General features: G+C 38.1%; 1 protein-coding gene across 1 annotated transcript; it reads left to right on the forward strand.

Moving 5' to 3' along the window:
* The first annotated feature begins 347 nt into the window (after nucleotides 1–347).
* LOC137438421 (uncharacterized) lies at nucleotides 348–1,569 on the forward strand. Its single transcript, XM_068133540.2, has 2 exons — nucleotides 348–563; nucleotides 707–1,569. Exons 1-2 carry the CDS (start codon nucleotides 351–353, stop codon nucleotides 1,445–1,447), a joined length of 954 nt encoding a protein of 317 aa, XP_067989641.2. The 5' UTR covers nucleotides 348–350; the 3' UTR covers nucleotides 1,448–1,569.
* The last annotated feature ends 8,443 nt before the right edge of the window (nucleotides 1,570–10,012 follow it).

Consider the following 10,012-nt stretch of genomic DNA (forward strand, 5'->3'; position numbering starts at 1 on the left):
GACCAGGAATTCCAATTCCAGCACCGCCCGAAAATTGCAGACATTCGGCGTCCGATTCCGATGAATAAATGGAAGATGGTGACATATCTGGTACATATCAACCTACGGGCGAGACAAGTCAACCCAAACTCTTTAGCCAAGCGGAGTTGAACGATTTGACACGAGATTTGTGTTTGTCCAAAGAATCTGCTCAGTTGCTAGGGTCATGACTTTGTGAAAATCGTTTGTTAGCTCCTGAAACTACATTCTCCTGGTACCGCAGCGGTGAAGAAGAGTTTCGAGAATATTTTAGTTCGGACGATGAAGTTTCTCTGGTTTACTGTAGCAACATCACCGGCCTCATTGCAGCTATGGGTTTAGCGTATGATCCTACAGAATGGCTCGTCTTCATCGACTCCTCAAGTAGAAGCTTGAAAGCAGTACTACTCTTCAATGGCAACAAGATCGCGTCTGTTCCGGTGGGTCACTCGGTACAGATGACTGAGAACTATAGTAACATGGAGCATTTGCTAACTGCTTTGAAATACAAAGATCACAATTGGATGATTTGCAGAGACCTAAAGGTATGTTGGTGTCAACCTAGTTACATATATTTTTCTACTTTATTTATTGAAATATTCTTAACATGGATTAAAATATATATTTTTAATAAACTGGAATAACAAATTTTAAAACAAATATGTGTGTTCTTTATTTTTATTTATAGGTTGTGTCCATGGTGCTGGGTCTACAAGGCGGCTACACCAAATACCCCTGCTTTCTCTGTCTGTGGGACAGCCGAGCAGACAAGCAGCACTATGTACAACGCAACTGGCCAGAAAGATCTGGCCTGGAACCAGGTTCCCACAACGTTGTGTCACACGCTCTTGTGAATCCTCAGAAGATTCTACTTCCGCCACTGCACATCAAGCTCGGACTTATGAAGAATTTTGTCAAAGCACTGAACAAAGAAGGTCGAGCTTTCGCTTTCCTGAACAAGAAATGTCCTCGCGTAAGTGAGGCCAAACTGAAAGCAGGCATTTTTGATGGCCCTCAGATCAGGGAGCTTATGAAAGATCCTAAATTCAACGAAAGTATGGAGAGCAATGAGAGGAATGCCTGGCTCTCATTCAAATCCATTGTGACGAACTTTCTGGGCAATCACCGAAGTCCAGAGTATGAATGTGTTGTGGAAGGGCTCCTGCAGAGCTTCCAGGCTCTTGGTGCACGCATGTCCATAAAGATGCATTTTCTCAGCTCGCATTTAGACTACTTTCCGGAAAACTGTGGTGATGTCAGCGAGGAGCAAGGAGAACGGTTTCACCAGGATATTCGAGTGATGGAAGAGAGGTACCAGGGCCGATGGGATGTCAACATGCTTGCAGACAACTGTTGGTGCCTCAAGAGAGATGTTACAGATGCGACACACAGACGAAAATCTTTGCGAAAGCCATTTATTCCGCATTAATTGTTTTCCTTCGTCTTTTTAATGTTGAATTTCACATTAACGGTACTTGTGCATCATTTTATATATAGTTTGTACATTTTCTGTCAATGTAAGTCTGATTTTGAATTTTAAAAAGGCTAATTAAAAAAACAAAAATTTTGATTATTTTTTTTCCTTAAAATTGAGATAGCATAAAAACTTGACCTGATAGAGCGAAATGAGATGCATTTCTAAATTCAGCATGCAAAAAGCATATAAGAACCGTTGAGAAAACCTAGACCTCTGAAATGACGCAGACCAGTGAATTATCAATGAATTTTTATTTTTTATTTTTTATTAATGACTTTTTTAATTTTAAAAAAGTTACAGCTTCAGATGACACACAGGTGGTTGAGGTATATGCTATTAGCCAATTGATTAAGAAATTATTTTACGACTACTATTTATTGATTTTAATTATGCAATTAATCAATCAATTATTGTACACCTCTGTGTGCTGCATGGCGGTATCGCCGAAGGCGCCCCGGAAATGCCGCGCTGGAGGATGTTATTTATTTATTTGGCATGGGGGAGGTGTACTTTGAATGTATCTGTACTTGTTTGTTTGCTGCATTAGCATTTCATGCAGGGTCAGTATGAGGATGTGAAAGAGGTTGAATGTTGTGGACACAACACTGATGTCCAGAGGTTGTGGGGTTAAATCCAGCTGAAGACAGCAGTATACTCCATAGGCCCAAAACACAAAAGCACCCCAAAACACCAAAACAGATGAAAACACCCAAACACACACCCAAAAACACACCAAAACAAGCCTTGTTTGAAAAGGTCTACATCTGGAGATCACATTTTGGTATGATCGCAATACATGACTTTCAAAATGATGTAATCTACCCCAGGTTGCTCAGTGCGCATGTGCAGAAACCCCCAAGTAATGAGGCCCATTGTGACGCAGTCTGTATGTGTGTGTGTGTGTGTGCCAGATAAGGATTGTAGCATGAAATGGCTCACAAAGCTTTTAAAGAAGTCAAACATACTTGGAAACCTATCTGTGAGAAATAGGTGTGCCTCTGCACATCAAAGGATTTGGAGAACTTTCTGATCAACTTGTCCAAAAAGTTGATGTTGTCGTGGAAGAGTGTACACTAATAGAATGTCCACACCTCAAGAACAATGTCAAAGATTTAATTTAATGGAGAAGACTCACTCAAATATATAATAAGGATTACAACATAGTTTGACAGTACTATGCCGGCGTACTCAAACAGGACTCCATACAACGTATTCAGCAAATCTTCTGCCCGATTCGGTTTGTATCTTGTCTTTTATAGTGTTATCTTGAGGCAACAGGAATTCTTCTGTGCTTTGAGGCATCAGACTGAACGATGAGAGGTCGAACAAGGGGTCAGGGATTTGAGGCAAGTTGTCGCCATCAGCATGGTAAAACATCTGTTGTTCATTCAACTCAGGCCATTTGAGATAAGCTTTTAAACATGAAAAGAATTCACACATGGTGTTTTTTCCATGCCGGTGCCAGACGTTGTTCTTTACATAATCCTACTTTGCACAGATTATCAATGCACTCTTTATTCGTTCGTATTTCAAACTACAGCAACACACAACATCTATAATTCATAATGCAGATTACTCAAAGATTTATCACTAAGTATATGTTTTTTTCACTTTATTAGCATTCCATATTCCAAAGATTATAACACTGCTGTGCACCACGATGTGTATTATAAAGCAACACTCATGTTCCCTAGCTTTCCTAAAATTGAGCAGAGTAAGAACAGATTTGAACAGGATGCAAGCGATAACTCACGTACTCCATAGAAGAGGGACGTTTCAATAAAATCAGAAGTCCATGTGGACTTCTACAATATCTTGCAGCCTGTACCGCAAAAACTCCTTACCACGTGGGTCTGTAAAAGGCCCGTAGATACATAGAAGTGTGTGTTCTACCCAAAACGTTGTGCTTCTTAACACCGATGGGGAAGGCTACTCCGAAGGCCATTGTTTATTCCGAAGAAGGTTATTCCGAAGGACGGACTAACACCGAAGGCCATCATTCTAGATTTTTCCATCTATTGGTGAAAGAGGTGTTGGTGCGTGTCGTTGGTTATCTCTGTTTGTGCGTTTCAGGAGGTGCAACAGAGTGCTCCCATGACTCAAAGTATCCACATCTGCTCTGGTAAGGGATCACGGTTCATGGACCAAGCTGTTGAATTTTTGTTGTTCTCAGTTTTGTTCGGAGGGCTCTTTTCAGGATCGTCACCGAACCATGGACTGCCTTGCCTTCAACTGTAGCTCGTTTGCGGTAATATTCCGGGTGATGGTTAAAAAAAAAAAATCTCAGTGAGGTTCTTCTTCATCATTTTTTATCTTCTTTGTCTTTATCAAGCTCAAAGTATACACCAGTCAACCAGCCGCATGCCTTCTCAAATATGCACACAAATTACCTGAAATGGCACCACCAAGGGTGTACAAGCTTTGAAATGGTATCCAAGAAAACAACAGTGCAGTATACGACAGATAGATTCCACGAGTAGAAGTTCAGCAAACACTACCTCACAGTGTATGATATAAGAAGCGAAGCTGAATCTCCACAGACAAATACACAGTAGTAGTGTATATATGTTGCTTCTGGGACACTCTCATTTTCCCATTGACTTACATGTTAATTTTTCCCCTCCCTCATTGCCCCTAAACACCTCTATTTCTCTCACCCTGTTCTTTACGAACCTTCTAACCTTTTGACATGTTATCCTTATTCATTAGACCACTTAAACAATGGTCCTTCTGTGTGAACCTGTGATCCTTCTGACCTTATGGACCTTTTAACCTTTTACTCTTAATATCATCTGGTGAATCATCTTTGACCCACTCACACAACGACACTACAAATATTTGTTTATGCGTGGGAAATAATTTAATTCTCTTGCCATGCTTCACCATCTAATATATTAACAAAAAAGATGTTTGAGTTTGGTTCTTTATTAAGATATTTTAACTGAGCTAAGATAAAATGGTAAACCTCCCTCAATGTTCTTGTTTGAGCACCTCCAGTGCCACACACTTTTTGGTAGGCTCTGTCCACCTTTTGTTAAGCTCCGTTCACTTTTTGGTAACCCCCCCCCTTTTTGTTAAGCCACGCCCACTTTTTGTGAAGCCCCGCCCTTTTTGCGAAGCCCCACCCACTTTTGATAAGCCCCGCCCACTTTTGCTAAGCCCCACCCACTTTTGCTAAGCCCCACCCACTTTATAAACTCTTTAGCATTGTATCATTTCCAGGTAATACATTACATCATTTTCAGGGAATTCCCATCACATCATTTCCAGTTAAGACACGCCCAGGGAATTTCCACAGGAAATGACACACCCAGTCCTTATAAAAGGCACCGACCACACAGGCTTTTTCAAACACGCTTTCTGCTTCACTTGAGAATGGACTGCTATGCCGAAATGGAATGGGATAACTTTGCTATTCCTTGGAGTCCTACTACCTGTGTAGAACTCAACCTTCAGATTGATGAACTGGACTCGAACCTCTTATCAATGGAGGTAAGTTTGTTTATTTATTTATTTATTTAATTAATTATTAATTTAATTCTTTATTTTAATTTTTTTTTTTTTTAGATGAGACTCGTGTAAGAGTTAACAAAGTTTATTTTAATATTCATAGAGCTTGATTTATACAAATAAAAATATTGTATTAAATTAATACATTGTTATTTTCTTTCACAGGAAATTGTATCTGAGATACGAAATGAAAATTCTGCTTTTAACACAACTTGGGATGAAGTTATTTTTTTGTTTGAAGACATTTTGAACAACCAAGACCCCCAGAACGAGTTCTACCTTGATGACCCAGCCAAAGAGTTATACCTTGGAGATCCACAAAATCCTGAAAAAGAGTTTTACCATGATGATACTTGTTGTGAGTTATCAAAACAAAACCCACTGAACAAGTTCTACCTTGATGAGCCAGAATACAAGTCATACATTGGAGACCCACAAATTTCTGAAAATTGGGAAAGGGGAGTTCTCCCTGATGGTCCGCAGTTATACTATGTGAGACACATCATAGAAACCCTAAAAAATTGTGAAATGGGAATTCTCCCTGATGTTCCGCAGTTATACTATGTGAGACACATCATAGAAACTGTAAAAAATTGGGCAAGGAGAGTTCTCCCTGATGGTCCGCAGTTATACTATGTGAGACACATCATAGAAACCCTAAAAAATTGGGAAAGGGAAGTTTTCCCTGATGGTCCGCAGTTATACTATGTGAGACTTATCACGGAAACCCCCAATATTTCTGAAAATTGTGGTTCTACCTTGGGAACTTGGAAAGATGGTTATATTTTTGGAGACTCGGAATGGGGGTTTTGTTTTGATGACTCGGAATGTGATACCTATCTTGGAGGCTCAACAGGAATGTGGTTATTCCTTGGGAACTTGGAAAGTTGGTTTTATTTTGGAGACTCTACCTGTGGGGTTCCTCTTGGAGACTCTTTGGATTCTAAAGCAATGAACAATGTTCTTTATTTAATGACGCTTGATTTAAGCAATATCAAGAAAGTTCGAGGAAGAAAATGCTGGAAAATTCTTTCTTCCCATTTCTACTTCTTCAAACTTGAAAGCCTTGAAAGACAGAATTGGAAGAAGAGGAAAAAAAAGAAAAAGAAATACGTATTTAAAAAAAGAAGAAAAGAAAGATTATGTTAGGGTTTGGGTGGGATTTTGAATGTGAGGGTTAGGGATGGGATTGGGTTAGGGTTGGGATTTTGAATGTGAGGGTTAGGGATGGGTTGGGTTAGGGATGGGGTTGGGTTAGGGTTGGGTTAGGGATGGGGTTGGGTTAGGGATGGGATTGGGTTAGGGTGGGATTTTGAATGTGAGGGTTAGGGATGGGGTTGGGTTAGGGATGGGGTTGGGTTAGGGTTGGCATTTTGAATGTGAGGGTTAGGGTTGGGGTTGGGTTAGGGATGGGATTGGGTTAGGGTTGGGATTTTGAATGTGAGGGTTAGGGATGGGTTGGGTTAGGGATGGGGTTGGGTTAGGGTTGGGTTAGGGATGGGGTTGGGTTAGGGATGGGATTGGGTATGGGATTGGGTTGGGTTAGGGATGGGGTTGGGTTAGGGATGGGGTTGGGTTAGGGATGGGGTTGGGTTAGGGATGGGGTTGGGTTAGGGATGGGTTTGGGTTAGGGATGGGGTTGGGTTAGGGATGGGGTTGGGTTAGGGTTTGTATATTATTATGACTCACTCACACATACACACACACAAAAGTTAAGCCCCAACTGGAAAGTTGAGGGATTCTGTGTTTGGGGTTCACAGATTTAAAAACGCATCCCCATTATACACACACAAAAGTTAAGCCCCAACTGAAACGTTGTGGGATTCTGTGTTTGGGGTTCACAGATTTAAAAACGTATCCCCATTATACACACACAAAAGTTAAGCCCCAACTAAAAAGTTGTGGGATTCTGTGTTTGGGGTTCACAGATTTAAAAACGTATCCCCATTATACACACACAAAAGTTAAGCCCCAACTAAAAAGTTGTGGGATTCTGTGTTTGGGGTTCACAGATTTAAAAACGTATCCCCATTACATTTTATTTATTTATTTATTATTTTCAAGGGTATTATCTGCTTACTTGTGTTTTTTGTAATTCTTGCGAGTAAAATGAACCCAAGATTTCTTCTCCATTTAAATCATATAATTTGTAGGTCCAATGGACTGTATCCATTACATCAATGATTTTAAATAATTCACGAGTCCATTTTTGTGTATAACCTTTCTCAAAATGACTTTTCCATTTGTATATTCTTACAATATCACCAACTTTGAACTTGGGCTTTCTCAAATTAATCTCCTTTTCATATTCTAATTTTGTAAATGTTTCTGATGGTTTTGATTTTGTTGATGAATGAACTGTATTATTGTAATTATCTACAATATCCTGAATTAAATACACCCATTTTTGAGAACCGAGTTGTGTGAATTTTTTATATAATTTCTCTTTTAAAGTACGATTAAAACGCTCAATAACAACTGCCTTTCCTTCATTAAAGGTGCTGTATAATTTAATACCCTTCCCCTTAAGAAATTTCATGAATATTTTGTTATAGAACTCTGTTCCCTCATCAGTCCATAACTTCTTTGGTTTCCTTTTATCCCGATCAAATATTAGCTTAAAGGCTAACATTAAAGTATCACCCCTTTTATTTTTTAAAGGGACAACCCAGGCAAATCTACTCCTCAAATCAATAACGGTTAAAGCATACCTGTATCCCCTGTCATTATTCAGTTCAATTAAATCAGCGGACCATATGTGGTCGGTGTATTTAGAATAAACCTTCCTTCTTTTAAACTTTGTGATTATAGGTTTGTGTAATTCTTCAGCCAAAAGCTCCTCAGTCTTGATAACATCATTAGAGCCTAATAGTTTTTTGAGGAATAACCAAGACCAAGTTTCAATTTAGCATTTATCAAATTTCTCACAATAAACCTATCAACTTTCTCTCTCAACGTTGGATTTTGTATCAAAGACAAATTATACAACATTTCGCTGTCGGCTTTATGTTTTTCAGTCAACGTAGTGGTTTTCCCATAAGCAATATCATGCTTCATACACACTTCGTCAACCCTATTTGTAGGTTTAGACCAAGGTTTAGGATTGTCAGCCTCATCTAATCTTTTATCCAAGTTTGTTCCTGGACCACAGAAAGAATACCCTGGAAGGTGTAATTCCCCTGGAATTCCAGTTGTTGTAAATTTACTTCCTGACAGAAACTTTTGTATGTCTCCTCCTCTTTTAGGAGAGATGAATTGGCACTTTTTAGAGCCACACACTTGACATATTCCTTTTTGATAAACTCTATAATTTTTAGCTTTAACATAAGAGATATTTTTAGATTTAGATTTCTTTTTACATTTGAGACAATAACTCATATTTATTTATCAGAAAAATTCCGACAGAGTATCAAAACCTTTTTGGTTTTCAACATATACATTTCAATCTTTATTTTTAAAACATAAAGAATCCTAAGGAATGCCTTCACTCTCTCCTCCATTTATTTACAAATAAAAACTAACTAAAGTCAATGACACCAACATCATCAATCACATAATCTTTTCCTTCTTCTTCTTCTTCTTCTTCTTCTTCACCACTTTCTCGTTTAAATCTCCTCCCTGAAATTGAAGACATTGACGTTATTTTTGAAACCATTATCTTCATAAGAGTTGTTAATTCTTTAATTTCCTCTTCGGTGCGTTGAGATTGATTTATTTGCTGTAATACACTCAATCTTTTACGAATCTCACTGATTTCCATCTTTTTATATTTTTCCTCCCTCTCTCTTTGCTCCCTTTCCTCCCTCTCCTCCTTCTCCTTTTTCTCCCTCTCCTCCTCCTTTTTCTCCCTTTCCTCCTTCTCCTTTTTCTCTCTTTCCTCCTTCTCTTCTTTAACTCCTTCCTCATTTATCTTAGCAATTTTTGATATCAATATTTTCACAGCATTCATTCTTTCTTTATTTTCCTCTTCGGTGAGTTGAGATTGATCTTCTTGCTGTAATACATCCACTCTTTTTTGAATCGCTCTGATTTCCATCTCCCTCTCCTCCCTCTCTCTTTGTTCCCTCTCCTCCTTCTCTCTTTTCTCTCTTTTCTCCTTCTCTTCTTCAACTCCTTCCTCATCCCTTGCTACCCTTGAGTTTAAACCCCAAAGAATATTATACATATACTCATCTGGATTTTGAGATATTCTTGTATCTATAATTATTTTTCTCATAATAGGATACCAATAAGATTTGTTGACGATTTCTAAAAGAGTTTTATATTTCATAACTTTGAGAAGTTCATTTTTATTTAATACTTTAAACAAGTCTCTATTTGTGGGTTTAACAATATCAGTATAAGGCCAGTTTTTTATGACAAAATTCCGATGTATATGCTCCAAATCATAAGGTATGTAATACCGAGCACCCTTTTCTTGTAGGTATCCTTGAATACAAAAATTATAATTCTCTTGTAGTCTTCTTCCTGCCATTTATGTATCAGAAATATATGTGAGATTAATATTATGACAGGTAATACCACCCCATCTTCCCACTACCAAATCGGTTTGTATTCCTCGGCTTTCTAGCCTTATCTCATGACCTTCCTTCTTTGTCATGCTAACCATCGCTATACTATCATATATTTTTCTTTTCTTAAAACCATGTATTTGTTGTTTATTAATTGTACTTCCACATAAATCCTTATCCTCACCAAGTGGATAATATTCTTCTTTACGAGACTGATTAAAATCATGTAGGTCTTCTATGTTTATTGAAAAAGACCAATTATACCCTAAATCAGGCATATCATACCCACATTTATTAATTCGCATATTAACTATATGTCCTTCTTTATAAAATTCAATTGTAAGCAGGTAGTTAAATTCAATGAGGAAAGGTGTATGGTCAGTATAACCAGGTGTTGTGGTTGTAAATTTTACTTGTTTAACAAAACGTGCTGTTTTCTTTAAAAATATATATTGTGATAAATCACTAAATCTAATTAAGTCATTTGCATCTGTAG

Source organism: Myxine glutinosa, chromosome 2 (genome assembly GCF_964187855.1).
Source record: "Myxine glutinosa chromosome 2, kmMyxGlut1.1, whole genome shotgun sequence".
NCBI classification, from domain to species: domain Eukaryota; kingdom Metazoa; phylum Chordata; class Myxini; order Myxiniformes; family Myxinidae; genus Myxine; species Myxine glutinosa.